Source organism: Podarcis muralis, chromosome 1 (genome assembly GCF_964188315.1).
Source record: "Podarcis muralis chromosome 1, rPodMur119.hap1.1, whole genome shotgun sequence".
Taxonomy (NCBI): Eukaryota; Metazoa; Chordata; class Lepidosauria; order Squamata; family Lacertidae; genus Podarcis; species Podarcis muralis.
The window spans coordinates 40,291,146-40,308,414 of record NC_135655.1 but is presented as its reverse complement, the minus strand read 5'-3'; the positions used below and the strand labels follow the sequence as shown (position 1 = coordinate 40,308,414).

At 41.4% G+C, this 17,269-nt stretch overlaps 1 protein-coding gene across 1 annotated transcript in view; it reads right to left on the bottom strand.

Moving 5' to 3' along the window:
• Window positions 1-17,269, bottom strand: part of SPRED1 (sprouty related EVH1 domain containing 1) — a 75,372-nt gene that overhangs the window by 28,924 nt on the left and 29,179 nt on the right. Inside the window, exon 2 of the mRNA XM_028721863.2 lies at window positions 1,397-1,571. Within this exon, the coding sequence (XP_028577696.2) occupies window positions 1,397-1,571 (175 nt within the window). The remainder of the gene's footprint in view (window positions 1-1,396; window positions 1,572-17,269) is intronic.

Genomic DNA, 17,269 nt, shown 5'->3' with positions numbered 1-17,269 from the left:
GCTGGTAGCATGAACACAGGAAATGGTCTCACAGGATAGCAACACATATTAAAAGAAAGCCTTATGATTCGTTTGAATGGCGGAAACATTATTTAGGGCACAAATTATTTATTATTAATTGAATTTGTGTACTGCCCTTCAACTGTAGATCTCAGAGCTATTCACAACATAAATATATAAGATAAAAAACACAAAATGCATAATAATAAGAATACCCCCCAAATAAATAAATAAATAAATCCCCCAAATAAATATTTATTTCTTTGGATTGCCATGTGCTGGGTGGTGGTCTGCTGGGTGGAGAGCAGCCTTTATGGAAGTGGCTCCTGCAAGGTTGGCGTTAACATTTAAGGGACCAAACCGCAGGGGCAGGGACTGGCTATGGAGATATTTTAGAGTGGGGATGCTGACTGAATGGCTTGAATTTATGTGGCTGGCTTGTGGAAGGGTCCTGCATATATAATCCCAGCTTTGAGGGAGCCAATCTTGGAAGTGATTTCATTTAGGTTTCAGATAACACTTAAAGGGCTCCTTAAAGGGTTTCCAGTGATTCTGTGGGTAGTTGTATCAAAGACGCATAAGCAATTCTGGGTAAAACACAAAGTTGTTGTCCTGTTTGCAGAAGCACTACTGATCCAAATGAGGCATCCACTGATGTAAGAAACAGGAAGGCAATTTTGGGCAGTTTCCCTGCAGCCTCTGCACCACCTTCCATGTTGCACGGAAAGGTCCCTGAACTATCGGGAACAGATTTGGGTTGCAGGGTGCTGCAATGGGAAAGTGGAATTGGCAAAAAGTGCCCGCACCTGTCCAATGCTTCTTCAGTTCTGGCACAAACTTTTGCTTTTAACTTGTTTTTAATTGTTTACAATTTTACTGTATGGTTTTATAGTTTTGCATTGTTGTAAACTACTATGATACATTGCTATGAGTGGAATATAAATATATTTATAAATAAATAAAACTCTGTTTCCACATAAAATTAATGTCATATTTATGCATTCTATCCCACCATTTATTGTTCTTAAACGTGATTAGTTTTAAGTTTTCCAAAATGACTGAAGCCCAGTTTGAAGTGGTCTAGCTTTAAAAATAGAACTTGGTGTAACAGTATTCTAGACTACATTCCTATTCTTATTGTTTGTTTTACAGTTTTACTGTGATTTTTATAGCCTGGTGTGAAATATTATTTGGGTTATGAAATGAGAGGCAATTTTTAAAAATTAAAATAAACACTCTCCTCTGTCTCAGACATTTGCTTGTTTTTGTTATTTTTGTCAAATAACAAAATGAAACTATTATCATAAAAGTACCTTACTCCCATATTGTCCAGATTAGAAAGATACACAGAAATATAAATGTTCATAATGGTACAAAAAGAAATAGTTGTCCTTACCGTTTTATCCCTGAGACGCTCCCCATGTATAAGAAAATCAGCACAGCCATTTTCTTCCTGGTGAATGACTTTGAAAACGGTGACATAGCTTAGACCACCCCCTCCAAGTGGTAACCATCCACCGCTTGAGTCATCACGGGTCATCACCACAGCTCGCACACGGGCATAACTATTACTGAAAGAGAGAGGTGAGAAAAAGCAGTTAGCTTCTCCATTTAGTTGAATGTGATTTAAACTAAGTCAGTTCACAGCACAGACATTTGCACTTGTCAGGGAATGGTCTGAAGACGAGGACTGGAGAACGCGTTCTATGGCAGACCAGCTTCTCTCTGATGGAGAGCTGGAGGGGGAAGAGTCACAGAGAGAGACACAGAAGCTGAACAGCTTAGGGAGGAGTTACCCAATTACGAGATAATAACAAGGGAGCCAGAAGGGAGGGGGCAGCTAGTCGAGACGTCACTTGAGAGTGTGGGGGACCCCCCCTCCCCACGAACTCGGAGATCCGAACGTACATATCAGAGAGCAAAGGAGTCAGAGGGAGGGAGGAACTTCCCGTTGGCGCCTAAAATGCTGTGGAAGTCGGAAGGAGGATTTAGAGTAGCCAACTGCCCTCCTTGCGGAGAGCTGTGTATTTGTGCTTGCAGCATGATGCTGTAATAAAAGGACTATATCAACTGCGCGTTAATTCTTATCTGTGACGTTACTGAAGGAAGAGGAGGGCTCTCCACGCCTGACAGCACTATTCAAAACATTTACATCTTCAACAACTCTACTTAAATGCACACTTCTTAGCAATTCAGGGGTCTAAATAGGAAAATACTGTGTGCTGTGTGGAGACCCCCAATTTAAGCATGTACCTGTATTTTATGATTCCAATGGTTTAGGCAGAGGTTCTGCTTTTTTATACAGATATATAGATATTTCTTTTTCTGATAGTGTTTCTATGGTTTCGTCATGGCCTTTGGCTAGTACAATAAAGCTTATTTACTTCTTACTAATATTTAATTTGCCTTTTGCATTTCTTTCCCTAGCTGCAGTTGGGGTTTACCAGATCCTTCTAACTGAGTGGACTATTCAACATGCCTGGCTTGTCCAAAAATGTTCAGCAGAGTGCTACATAGCGCTGTAGTAAGCCAAAAATCTAGGGGATACACCACTAGGTATTCAAGAAGTGTTCCCAAAGCTTAGTCCTCGAGCCATTTGCATGAATTCCTGACGGTATTGATCAAAAAAATGGATGCTGAGGTAAGAGCTGGACAATTTATTGACTGAAAAAAGGTCAAAACAATGTAAAAAAATCTGGTCTCACCAAACTCAAAATACCAGGGTGTTCGTGACAGTCTTGCATCAGAATGTGTGGCAAGGCAGTATCACTCACTACTGGTAACCACGGCAACAGTGTTGGCAGAAATGGTCCTGTTTGTATTCAGTTGTGCACTGTCTTAATTTGGTAAGAAATGAATGGGTACAGATTGGATCAAAATACCCCACTGCACTAAAGCCTAAACCAAGTAAAAGATCATTATGTTTGCACATTTGCTTCCTAAGATGAGCCGCTTAAAATTGTCCAGCAAGCTTCTGTTATCACATTTTCAACTCCCCCTTTGCCCTTATAATGGTTAAAAGGAGTTCCTTTATTGCTGTTCTACACTAGTAGGGGCATGCATGTAAGATCAGAGCCTTTTATATCAGAGTTCTAATTACAGGTAGGTAGCCATGTTGGTCTGCCATAGTCGAAACAAAATAAAAAAATTCCTTCCAGTAGCACCTTAGAGACCAACTAAGTTTGTTATTGGTATGAGCTTTCGTGTGCATGCACACTTCTTCAGATATATCAGAGTACAGGGGACGCTCGGGTTGCGAACGTGTTCCGTGCGGGAGGCACATTCGCAACCCGCAGTGCCGCGTCTGCGCACGTGCGGGGTTGCGATTCGGTGCTTCTGCGCATGCGCCGAAACCCGGAAGTAACCTGTTCCGGTACTTCCAGGTTTGGCATGATGTGCAACCTGAAAACGCACAACCCAAAGCGTCTGTAACCCGAGGTATGACTGCAGTCTGAAACAGCCACTATCTCCTCTATTTACCACTGATCAGAATCACACGACACTTCAACAGAAGGAAAACTCTCTTTCATTGATAAAGGTTACCTAGACATACCCAAATACTTGTATTTAGATATTCTGTTGTATAGAGTTGCTAGAATTAGCAAGTCTAACTTTTAGCTTTGAGCAGTGGGACTGAAAGAAGTGGTGGAGTAACTGCCACATCCCATGCTAGCCTCATGCTAGCCAGGGTGGAATGTGGGGTGCTCCCTTTTCTATTTTTTGCACCAGATACACACACACACACACACACACACACACACACACACGGCAGCATGTTTCCCTAAAACACATGCAAACGTGGAACAACTGGAAACATAAAGTTCAAGAATTCATATAATTTTCACTCTCAACCATCACAAGTTTCAAAGGGTACGGTAATCTATACTGCAAACTCCACTGGAAATCATAATAAATTAATCACTCAGTCTTTGTAATGAGAAAATAAGACTCCCGTCCTGGTTTAAATGAGTTCCTGATCTGCAACTCATGCGCTGCATATTCCATAGCACTAAATTTCACTGAGGTTTCTTAGGGAGTGTCAAGGAAGTTTTTAAAAGCTCACTTACAGATTTTAGTGTTTCTAGTTTTAAGGGAGTGCCCATTCTTACTCGAGAAGCCCAAAATCATTGTGCTGATTGTCGTGATGGAAAGTGTTGTGCAATCACACAGTGAGACAAGATGACAAAGATAGAAGTCAGATCAGTGAAAGATCCTTTATTTCTATAGACATACCTTCATATAAGCATTTTTAAACTTTTTATATACCCGGTAACTCTTTCTCTGTCTCTCTCAAACTGTGTACTCATGCGAGATAGATCTTTTGCATCAACTGTTCCAAATGTGCTGTCTAGAGAAACAAGGAGGATCTTAGGGTAGTCTCACAAACTAATGTATGCAAATACATGAGGTGATGTGAAAGTTCTATGTTGAATGCTTGATAAACAGTCATTGTCGTTGTCATCATCATCATCATTAAAGAAGCTATCCTTTGAGTTTGCAGGCCCTATTATGTATGCACAGATAGCTAATGTTGCCTTAATGTTTGCAATTTTTTTCCAGTCAAGTACCTCTTAGTTTTTTTTTAAATAACCCACAGAAGTTTCCAATATGTCAATTAAAGTTACAAAGGTCAGAGTTGAAAGGATTGTATGCATACCTCATCTTTCTAGAATGCCTAGAGGATGTTGAGTTTATTTGTGTTTCTATTCTTTTATCTGACAAGCGTAAGTTTAGGATGTTGACGAATGTCAGTTTTCGCAGAACAAACTAGAAAAAGGAATCCAAAAAATGGCATTCTCCCCCTTAAAGCAGGAAAAAAGGATCTCCCGTCCTCAACTTCAGAAGGAAAGTAAATTCAGTAAAGTTAATGGTCTATTTTTTCCTCTCTCATGCGAAGCAGTTATACAGAATACTATTCCACTTTAATCAGGCAAAATACTATGGACGTGCTTCTATCACCATGAGCTCAAGAGGAACCCAGAAATCCAGAGAGGAGAAACATGAATTAATGAGCAAACTACTATAAATAGTAAAGGCTTTTTCTTTGCTGCAATTCTACTCATAAAATTCATCATTACGTAGAATTGGCTCGCATTTCAGGTAGGATCTATCTATCTACTCAGTCAGTATCTTGAAATATTCGGGTTTGGTGAGAAAGTAATAAGAGGAGTAAAGGAGTGACAGACCAATTCAACTGCTTGCTTGCACTATAAAGAAAATTCAAATTTGTACCGAGAGACTCTGAATGCAAAGTACTCTTGGCAAGCTTTTCTTTTGCCTGACTTGTACATGAAGAAAGTATTTCTTCTACTACTAGGCTTGTTACTGTGCAAACCTGAAACCCATCTTCTGTGATCTTGAGGTGTGGAAGTCTCTGCTGAATAATGAATCTCTCACTGGGGCTGTCATTATCATAATCAACTGTTTTCAGCAAAAAATAATTTCACAGATGCACCTCCCTTCTTCCTGAGAGAATCCAACGCAGCAAGTATGAGCACAGAATTCAAATCTGGAAAAGAGTGGGGGCCTGCTAGAACAATATTTCATCTGCCCGCTAGGGAGAATTGAGAACAGGTCATGGGCTCCCTCCCTCCCTCCCTCCCTCCCTTTCCTTTCCCAAATCCTGAATGCCAAATCACCACTAGGAAATGCTGCAGTTGTTGGAAAGCAGATCTTTCTGAAACTGCAACATTACGGTTCAACTAAATGCACGAACAACTTCATTCTGGGTGAATCACAGGAAATAAAATTGTGGGAATTTGCCTTGCCATTTTCTACGCGCTTATCTCCTTTTGTTGCTTCTGTCTGCTCAGTACCTTCTGCAGTTGCCACCTTCAATTCACTCTTGTAATCAGTTCTTAACATAGCTGTCAACTTACAGATTTGAAAATAAGGGACCAGCAGCCAAAATAAGGGACCTGCAGCCTCACCTGTTCCAGGCACTCCAGTCTTCCTGTCCTCCTGCAGTCTGGTCAAACTCATGCTGGTAGCTTCGAGAACACTGTCCAACCAACTTTGTAACCAGAGGTTCAACTGAATAGAATCTGAATCACATGCACCACAAGGCCTATGCATCCTCAACTTAAGATGGCTCCCTGGCCTGGCTTTGCACTGCAAAGTTTGCAGCAGCACGTGCAACAAAATGGCGTCCAGCATTCAAAACCCCCCTCAGCTTGCATTAACTAGCCACACACAAGGCATGCAAGCTCCACCCCCCAGTTGTTCTTAGACTTCTTATTGGGTGAGCAACACAGCCAAGCAACACAGTTGAAGCCTCCCTCCTTCCTGGCCGGCCGGGAGGGAGGGAGAGAGAGGAGCTGCTTCCTTTCAAATTTAAGGGACATCATTTAAGGGACATCCATCAATAAGGGACAGCAGCGGGACATGGTGCTGGAATAAGGGACTGTCTCTTCAAACAAGGGACACTTGACAGCTATGGTTCTTAACATTGTGGCCCCACTCTCCCAATGAAGAAGAAGCTCCTGCTGTGCTCCTTCTATTGAACATATTTAGCAATATCCTTGGTGTTGGTGAAAGCCTTTGAAGAAGAATGAGTTGGCTGACCATATTGCTGTCAATATATTACTTCTCAACTGCCATCTACCTGGCAAAAGAACACTTGTACATCCCACTCACTCTCAGAAACTCTCAGCATCACCACATTTCTACCTGTGATGCCCTGCTCTGGCTCGCCCAAGTACCTTCTCTTTCCTTCCTTCCTTCCTTCCTTCCTTCCTTCCTTCCTTCCTCTCTGCCCAAGATTTTCCTTTTCCAGTAATAAAATCAAAACCAAATCCTTTGCTCTTTTCCTCTCTCCCCTCTTAACTCCTTGTCTCACTTGAAGAGCTGACTACCTGTAGTCCCTGACTCCACAATGACCAAGTGATCCCTTGATCTCCCTATACCTTCCCCACAATTATCCCGCTCTTCAACCTCTTGCTACTACATTTAAACATGCCAGTCTCCAACTATGCTCAGAAAACAATCCATTGGCCCTTCCTCCTTCTCCTGCTAATCCCAATTTTCCTTGTATTTTTATATCCTAATTCTTTGAGCATGGGGTCGAAGGGGGCTCATGCAAGAAATCCCTGAGACCAAGAGATCCTCATTTTGCTTTTGGACTGCTATGGGTTCCTCTAGTCTTCCATCTGAGTGGAGCTCTCAAAATTGTCAAGTCTTTATCTAAAGAGGTCTCTCTAGAGTCTAGGTCAAGGGAAGACAACCTAAGGCCCAGGGGCCGGATGCGGCCCAATCGCCTTCTCAATCCAGCGCACAGAAAGTCCGGGAATCAGAGTGTTTTTACATGAGTAGAATGTGTAAATCTCATTGCAATCTCATTACTACTTCTGTCTATAGTTCCACTCACCAGGAACATTGGTCAGCAGTCATGGGCCAGGCATCTTTCAGAGAAGCTTGCATATATCTTCTCATTGAGGGTTTCCTGGATCACTATTTGACAATCACATTAGGAGAGCAGTAAAAGTAATAAAAGTATAGCATCTTCTTTCTTTCTTTTTTGCTGGAGCAAAGGGAGGACACTACTTACAACAAATTGATTTACTATGCTTCTCACTTACTAATAGAAAGATAACTTTATCTATGTTTCTGTACCAGGCCCTCTCAGATCAAAGTGGAAACACCACATCCTTTCCAGGTTTCAGCCACTGCTCCACCCTCTTCTGAAAATGACCGTGGTAGTTTGGAAAAAAATTGCTATGTATGATAACCAAGACCTTATCCTATGGTAGCAGCTGTCATATGGGCTGTCATGTGGGGCTCTGTTGATGTGCAGACAATTTTGATCTACTTGATTCTGGGCTTAGTATGTATTTCACCCTCTGCTTATGAGCTCTTGGTATCAATTTTCAATTGATACCAGGGTTCGCCAATTGTTTTCTAGTCCACCCAAATGACAACTTGTGTTCTGATCCTGATAAGATTCCGGATGCAGCCTATGGACAATTGCTTAGTATGCAGGACATCAAAAAATACTTCCTGTTCCCTCAGGCAAACGGGTCAGATAGCAGTACAAGATGTTCCGCTAGCTATGACACAAATGTACTTGCTAAAGCGAAATTCTAACCTCTGGCCAGCAAAAAGACAAGTCTCCCAAGAGCAGTCAAAGATAAACAAGGCTACTTTTATTTAGGGAAGGAGGATCTTTATTTAAGGAAGAGGAAGGAAGTGTCTGTTGTCAGCCTGCACCAAGCGGGGGACAGGCCACCAAGAAGCCTATATCCCGGAACAGAAAGTCTTTGTGCTGTGTTTGCTAGATTGTAACCCAATGACAAAGAGGCTCCTTCTTTTAATAAATAAATAAATCACATTGACTCCAATTCCATATTAGATGGTTTACAAATGGAACTGTATCATTATAAAAGTTTCCTACATTCCATCACCTTCTAGCCCAGGGTGACCAACAGAACCAAGGCCTGAGATCTGTGGCAAGGACTGGCTCGAGTCTCAGTGCCTCCTTCCAAGTTTTATGGGAGCAAAGTAAAGGGGCTGAGGTTTGGGACATACTGTAGTTGGGAGGGGACAAAACTGGGATTTCCAGGGCCTTTATATCCTCTGTTCCCATGGTGTCCATCAATACTTTTATCCAACTCATAAACGTAAATGACTACCATTAATTTCTATTGGGAAGAAGCACAGAACCCGGGGAAGCATTGCAAATGCCAACCACTATTAATACTGGTTGGCTTAGCCACTGCCACTGTGAACCAATTGGAATATAAGTGAGGTCCTACTTCTGGTATTTTATACCTCAGGTTTCCTGCTCATAAAGATGACATTTAAGACCTAAAAGGCATGTGCTACAACCCAGCTCGCAAAAGATAAAGGATACTGAGATATGCCTGGATGAAAATATACATAGTAATAATATATAGACCTTCAATCAAGAGTGGGATATAAATATATTAAATAAATTGATTTATTTAACTCTCAGTCAAAGAAGTGGAATAGATTCAAGAGGCTTAGTATCATCCTTCATAGGAGAAAAGCCAATACCACCTCTCCGATACGCCAAAAGATAGCAGCAGTATGATATTTCAGGTAAAGAGGAAGTTAGAGAATAAGCAGTCCATCTCACAAAGTTCAGTTTAGATGTAACACACATTCCACTCTTCCCTGGTGGACAAGAAGAGGAGATCTGAAATTTCTGCTTCCATTCTAAATGAACAATTGTTTCCACAGGTCTGAATACAGAAAACCATGGTTGGGCAGTATTATGTTTTCAGAATAAGTCTGAATCTGAAGCCATGGTTTGCTCCTGGAGTCTGGATATCACAGGGAACTGTGACTTGTTTAAAATGGGAAGTGAATGATTCTAATTTTTCTCCTTCACTAGCATGAGAAAAAGGAGAAAGCATGCAAATCTAAAGTTTCATTTACTTTTAATATCCTGTTATGTTACAAGCTAGTGTTTAAAAGCCTAACCAACTTAGTCCCTAAAAACATGAGAGATCCCCCTCCTTCCCTATGGGCTCTCTTGGGCATGACAATCTCTTGGTACTTCCACTGTCCTCAGAAGTTCAGGGGTGGCAGCGGCCTGAGAGAGCCTATTCTCTGTGGCAGCCCCTACGTTGTTGAATTCCCTCCCCATGGAGATACACCCGTCACCTTCACTATGCAGTTTTTGGCGAAGACACACCTCTTTACTCTGGCCTTTGATGCCTGAGATGTGTATTTTCAGGACCCACGCTACTCCTGCGACTGTAATTTGTTTTAACCATTTTTAATACTGAATTTTAAATAATAACAACAATTTATTATTTATACCCTGCCCATCCGGCTGGGTTTCCCCAGCCACTCTGGGCAGCTCCTAACAGATTAAAAACAGAATAAAACATCAAATATTAAAAACTTCCCTAAACAGGGCTGTGACAGCATTGTTGTGACATGCTGGTGAAGGGTGAGAAATACATCTAAACAACAACAATGAACAGTGGCCCTCTTGTCTTAGAAAGAGGTATCAAATTTACAAAAGAGAAGACAAACCCAACATTTAAAAAATGGAAGCAGCGCTGGGATAAGTTAAAGCTAGGATTGATTTATCCACACGGCCTCATAAGAACATACCGTAACAACAGGCCTGAGGTCCATCTAGTCCAGTGTCCTATTTCACATAAAGACCAACCAGATCCCTCTGGGAAATCTATAAAAGTAATAGTCTTTTTCTGTTGCAGATCCATGGCAACTGGTATCCGTTTGATTCCTAAACCTCCAAAGCATTTTTTTTTAGTGGGGGAGAGTGCTAAGGGCTTGGGGGGTGCAAAATTGCAAAAATTACCTCCCTTCCTCTTCTGTTAGTGGAAAGGATCTTCACTGAATCAAAATGCTTGTACCCATTTAAGGGCATTCACTGGAAACAATTCTCAGTTCTCCTATTCTTGCTCTAAATGAAGCAGCACAAGCTCTTATGGGTGAGCAAAGGAAAGCTGGTCATTTTTAACCACTCTTTTTTTTTACACTTTCAACTGTTCTTATTTCCACCATTTGCATGCCTCATTTTATACTCACTGAACATGTGCTTACTAGAGAAGCACCTGTGCGCATTTGGTATTATAGTAGAGAAAACAAATGAAAAGCATTTCATTCACAATACAGATTTGTTATTCTTAATATTAATTCCCCAAGCCAGCAGTTCCCAAACTCAGAAATACAAGGCTATGTAACTTTCCCAGCCAATTTACCAAACCTAGAACAAGAACAAGAACATGGACTTTGGCAGACTTGACTGAAGCTAAAGAAAACTGACATTAAAAAAGTACTTTAGCAACACCCGGCCTGAAAGGAAATACGTTGTTTTTCTAAAAATACAGAATAATTATGTTTAGAAAGTCAGATGCTCTTCTACTCTCTCTTTCAGAACAGCTCTCACTGCAAGTTACAGAAATCTGGTTTAATGCAAAGGAAATTCTCACTTAGCATTTGTGGTCAGTTTTAATCATTCGTAATTATTTTTGCCTCTCAGTACCAGAATCTGGCATGGCAGGTACTGTACTTTAAAGGTTTTCTTCAGATTAAGGCAACTCTTCCCTGATGATAAGAGTGTTACAATCTTTACACCGTGAATGAGCTTTTGCAAGGCATTTGTGGTCATTTTAACAAGTAAGCCACATTGATTGTATATGGCAGATAACAAAGTAGCAGTGTTAAAATAAACTAAAAGGGAGCAAGGGGGAAGAAAGGAAGCAAAATAATGATGTTTAGAAAAAGATTTTACGGTCAGAAATTAATTACTGCTCACCACAGCTAGCAAAACAAATGGGATATTTTTACAAGCCAAGATGATTTACTATGGCAAGTTAACTGTCGTCCTTGTCCATTATAGGTACTTCTTTGACGAGCCTCACCCAGGAGGTGACATTACAGTGCAGCTTGCAGAGGAAAGCCGATACGGTCCAACCACACCCCAACTGCAAAACTGTCACACCTGTTACATTGGCAGCTTTGCTCAATGTTCTGGAGTTGGGGATAGGCAGAACCAGGAGGATGGATGTGGTGTCAGGACCACGGTCAGTCAGATGGCCCTATTATTTGTCACTCAAGTGGAGCCCCTTTCACTCAAAAAACACCTGGAAGGGCTTCTGACTAAACTGGTTCATTCCGTTTTGTCTGCTGTGTGGTATCATGTATAAGCCAATCAGAAGCTATCAGCTGAAGAATTCCATAAACTGGAATCACTTACACTGTATATCCTGCTCCATCTCACAGTCCTGAGTAGCTTGCACATATACATTTGAAAAGACAGAATTTATTGTTGGGAGGAGAAATGTGTCTCCAGTTGCCCTTCTTCCTGTGGGCCAAACTATTTGTTCTGTTTTCTCTGTAGTAACAGAGCAGCTGACTGTTGCAGGAGACTTATTTCTGGAAGGGAGAAGGAAGCAGGTTCCTGCGTTTTCCCTCACACATCTCATTATTCAACTCCCTTGCCTTCATGTTAGGCCATTTTAGCCTCCATCCTCTGTATCAGCCTCCCTTAACCTGGTGCCTTCCAGATGTTAAGACTGCAATTCCTATCACCCCCAGTCATTGGCCAAGCTGGCTGGGGCTGATGGGAGTTGTGGTCCAAAACACATGGAGGTTGGCAAAGGCCAGATCAGGGGTAGCCAACATTGTGCCAGCAGAAGCCTTCCCTGCTACCTATAGGCTCTCCAAGTAGGTCTGAAAGAAGAATTATATTGTACCCATCAGATTGGTTGCAGTGCATGTTTCCTTGTTATGTGTGTGGTGTGCACAACAGTTTCTCCTATTTGTCAATGGGCCCAAAAATATTGGTGACACTTGCTCTAGATTATTTAAGTCCTCAGCCTGCTTCCTGTATGAGGTTTTAACTATTTAACACGCAAACTGATTATTTTCCCTTCCTGCACAGAAACTGGATTGTGAACTATTTATTTCCCTTAAGGAACCAAATGTTCCAAACTGTCAAGCCAGCTCAATCAGTGTTAGTGGTTTCGCTGCCACAAATTTAATACATTATATATAGATGATAGATTATATAGATCTATATATAGGATGAACAAGCTAATTTATTTTAACTGGAAAATACTTCTTTTTAAAATACTTGATCAAAAGGTTCTCCAATTGGGGCACCAGTTTCTTTGTGTTACTTTGGCTGCTAATGTGAGAAAATATTCTTTTCTCTAATATTCTGTTACATTCAACAGACTGGTTGTGTCTGAAAGACAAGTGTCAACGTTAGATGGGATGCTAGCCATCTCTTTGAATCTCTTGATAGAATATAATCTCAATCTTCTTTCATCAGTGTGAGAGCCAGTGTGGTGTAGTGGTTAAGAGCGGTAGCCTCGTAATCTGGGGAACCGGGTTTGCGTCTCCGCTCCTCCACATGCAGCTGCTGGGTGACCTTGGGCCAGTCACACTTCTTTGAAGTCTCTCAGCCCCACTCACCTCACAGAGTGTTTGTTGTGGGGGAGGAAGGGAAAGGAGATTGTTAGCCGCTTTGAGACTCCTTAAAGGGAGTGAAAGGCGGGATATCAAATCCAAACTCCTCCTCCTCTTCTTCTTCTTCTTCTTCTTCAGCAGCTATGTGGAGGAATCCTTACCCAGATTGAAACAGTGTGTGCGGTCAACTCCTTCACCACTTCATATGTTAACTCACATAAAGGGGGTCCACACAAAGAAAGGGGTGGTTAAGCCCCACATCCTATAACAGGTGGCTTCCTGCCGACACGCCCACATTAGACCCAGATGTCTATAGGGGGAAAGCCTATGCACAAAATACATGAAGGAGCTTTCGTCCTGTGACGTTTTCCTGCTGAACCTCAAGCTGCTATTTGCAGCAAAAAACAGTCTGGTGTCTGGTGTGTGTGTGTTTTCAAACAGCACAAGTCAGGGAAGGTAATTTCTAAATCCTCTGGCTGTGCTTATTCACTGGCTAGAGCTCCTGCAGCATGGCATTAATACAGATCAAACAGGGCTGTTGCAAGGATAACTATGGACATATGTGAAGTGCTCTTGGAATGTGCTGGTCAATGCTAGGTATTTATTATTCTCCTTTTCTCCCAGCTAAACCTGCCTATCTGTGTAGTAAACAATAGCTACCCACCAGGCAGATGACTCAAATGAGACCTTGGTGGCCTTGGCCTCTACGTCCTCCGGTTCCACCTTGCCTTTCATGCCCATCCCTAATTTACTTTCTCACTGCAGTTGCTGCTTACAACCCCATCAGTCTCTCTTCCCATGACCCTGAGAGTGAGACACCAGTTACCGAAAAGAAGCCACCAAGATAACAGAGCCCTTCCTCTTTTCACTGGGACTTTTCTGCAACCCAAGTGCTGATCTCAGCAAAGGGAGGCCAATTGTGCAAGAGAAGCCGTGGGAAGGGAGATGGCAAACAAGGGAGGAAGGGAGCACCTGCACTAAAAGAATCTTTCATATCCCTTTGACCCCTGCACAGATATAAATGTGAAAGTCACTACGTACTTCTCTTTTGCAGTTTGTTGGCACTGAGTCGGGAGGAGGAGAGGAAGTAAATGTTTAAAGCAGGACATAGGTGAAAGTGACTTGAGAAATACTGATTGGTTCTTCATTAAACTGAAACAACGTGGCACTCTTTATTTATACAGATAGCTAATGTTAGTTCCCCAGGCTATTTTACATGTAGAAGGCAAGGAAGCATACATTTTTTAAGGTGCCTTGGTATATTTATGTCTGTTTACAGAGCCCGAGTCATTCTTTGTATGAGCTTCTCACACACCAGGAAATACACACCAAATCAAACAGTTAAATGCAAATACTCAAATGTAAATACGGCAGACAAGATCATATTGCTTAAACAGTTCCAGGCACGGCAATAGCTAGGTTATGTAATGAGCATTGAAACTACCTCAAATTTAGAGGTCCACAGCACAGAGGGTAAAACATGTGCTATGACTACAGAACATTCAAGGTTCAGTCGCTGGCATCTCCAGAAAGACCTCTTTCTGAAAACTTGGATCTCTGTGGGTTGGAGACACTCTCCTCCAGTGATTTCACTTCCTCTTACAGGATTGGTTCCAAATAATAGAAATGTTGACTGTGCCCCAATCCCATGAACTTTGGTCTGTATACAGGTATTTAACACCTGTATGAAGCTACTGGGGGCCATCATTAGATCTAGAACAAAGAGACACTGGTATCCTGATGGGACCCAGCTCAGTTTCTCCACAACATCTGAATTAGAGGTCATGCACATCCTAAACCAGTGTCTTGGATGCAGTTATGTGTTGGATGAAGGCTAATAAACTGCAAATGAATCTTAGCAATGGATGGTTCATTCCCAGGTGTGGGAATTGGGCTGTGCACCTGCACCTATGCACATCCTCTGAAGGAGCAGGTATGCAGTTTGGGTGTGCCCCTAGATCCATCACTGTCACAAGATGCCCAGCTGACCTCACTGGCTTTCAGCACCTATTATCAACTTTGGCTACAACAGTTACTGGACAAGGATAGCCTTGTCACGGTGGTCCATGCAGACAGCACTGTAATGTGCTGTACACAATCTAGATTACTGTAATGCACTGTATGTGGGGCTCACCTTGTGCCTAATTTGGGAGCTGCATTTAGCACAAAATGAAGCTGCTTTGGAGCACAGTGAAACACACAATTTTGGGTTGCAGATGCACTGGTGTTGAAACATCTGCACTAGCTGCCTATTAGCTACCAAGTTTTGGTGTTAACATTTAAAACTCCAAACAACTTGAGACCATAGTACCTAGAAGACTGCTTCCTCCAGACCAAACCGGACCTTAAGATCTTCCAAGAAAACCTTGCTGGCCACTTTGTGACCAGTGAATTGTCACTTGGTGACAATACAGAAATAAGATTTCTAAACGCCTCTTAAAGGCATATGTGTTTACCCAGTGGTTTTTGTTTCTAAAAAAAATGTTTAGGGGTACTTTCATTTTCCTACTCATATTGAAATACTGCCCCTCAATGAGGCCAAACTTAAGAGTCACAAAATATTTAGGGGTATGCATACCCCTGTGTCTCCCCAGAAAGAAGCACTGTGTATACCCATTTTGGCTCCTGGACTCTGATTCCTAATTTTTAATTCAACTTTTTTATATACTCAGTTTTATTTATAGTTTTATTCTACTTTGGAAAGGTTTTCGATTGCTCTGTTTTACATGCATTTATATTGATTTTATTATGCTTTATGTAAGCTGCTTAGATGTTTCTTTTTATATTAAGCAGCATATAAATTTTAGAAATAAACAACAAAAAGTGGTACAGTGTTATTACTTGTATACGGAAGTGGTGGACACTAAAAGTTGACACAGTGATAAGAGACTGCTGCTTCACACTTCATTGGACAAGAGAAAAAAACTATTTTGATGAATATTGAGGGATGGTAAGAAGTTGTGAGGATGGGAAAAGGTAAACTATCAGCCCACCCCAATTGTTTACTTACCTGAGCCTGGATATATTAAAATGCACTGGAAAGCAGTTAATATCAATCAATATGATTTTTTTAAAAACAGCCAAATTAGGGGGGAAACCCCACTAACAGATGAAACTACAGAAATGTGCACAAACTGTTTTAATAGTAAATTTTGCAAATTCAAAGACTAGTGTCTTCCACAAGAGCAAATACACTGTCCCTACTTGTTTTATAGCCACAACTTCAACCAGAAACTATTTTCAAGCAAGTTAATTTACCATCTGCATTTTTCCACTTTATTCACAGGCTGGTGCATGCTGAAGCATCCCCCCCCATCAGTGACATGAAAGGAAATTAGAGTGTACATATTTGATTGCATGTTTCTATACAACATCACACACCTACATGGCATTCTCCAAAATGTGCACTTGCTGTAACTGTCTGAAGTAGGGAGCAATTAAACCAGTAGCTGTTCACTTTTTACAATGGAGGTGCAGTCACAATTTATATGGAAAGTGCATAAACCTACACTGGGCCTGGATAATCCATCCAGTGTAATACATTTCAGAATGCATAAAGCAGCACTATTTAATAGCGCTGATGGTTTGTTGTCTCTGGCTCGTCTCTAACACACACTGGTTTTCTCTACATTTAGTTTTGCTATTTCCTAACTTGTTTTCTTCCCGAAAACGGAAATATAGGTTCACTTGTATAAATAAATATACGGACCACCACAAGACATCCTGAAGCCCTTTCACTACAGTGTATCTAGTATTTCAGTTGGTACTGTGGAATGGTCTACTTGTAACACAGGAACAAACAAGGAACTGAATTTTTAAAATTCAATACAGGGGCTCTGGTCAACTGTGTTTAGAAAACATGCATTTCTATGAATAGAACTACTCATATGTAAACATAATTTAGGTTTTTCTTCTCTTAGGACACAGCTAAATCAAGGTAAGGTAGTAAAAGCTATCACTCTAATGAATTACATGAACCCGTTTGGGGGGAGAAACCCTGATGGGTGATCTTACTCCATCAGATGGATGGGGAAGGATGAGATCCCTTCCAGTTGGTTCTGGGTCTCTCAGTGGTTTCATGAGGAACAAACATGGTGTCCTTCTGGGTTGTGTTGCTATAATGGAACTGTAGGAGCATTAATTTGCAGTGGTTCCAGTACTTCTATTGGAACAGATCTCAGAAAATTGTGTCAGGAAACGTGCCACTCACATCAGCGGCCTTGGGCTTGCAGGTTGCCACAAGGAACTACTTTGTCTCCCGTGCCATTTAAATGAAACTGATAGGTGAGGTAATCCTAAGGTGTGGGATACAATGCCTTGAGTATATAAGACTGCACTCAATTCTCCCTCTTTTCCA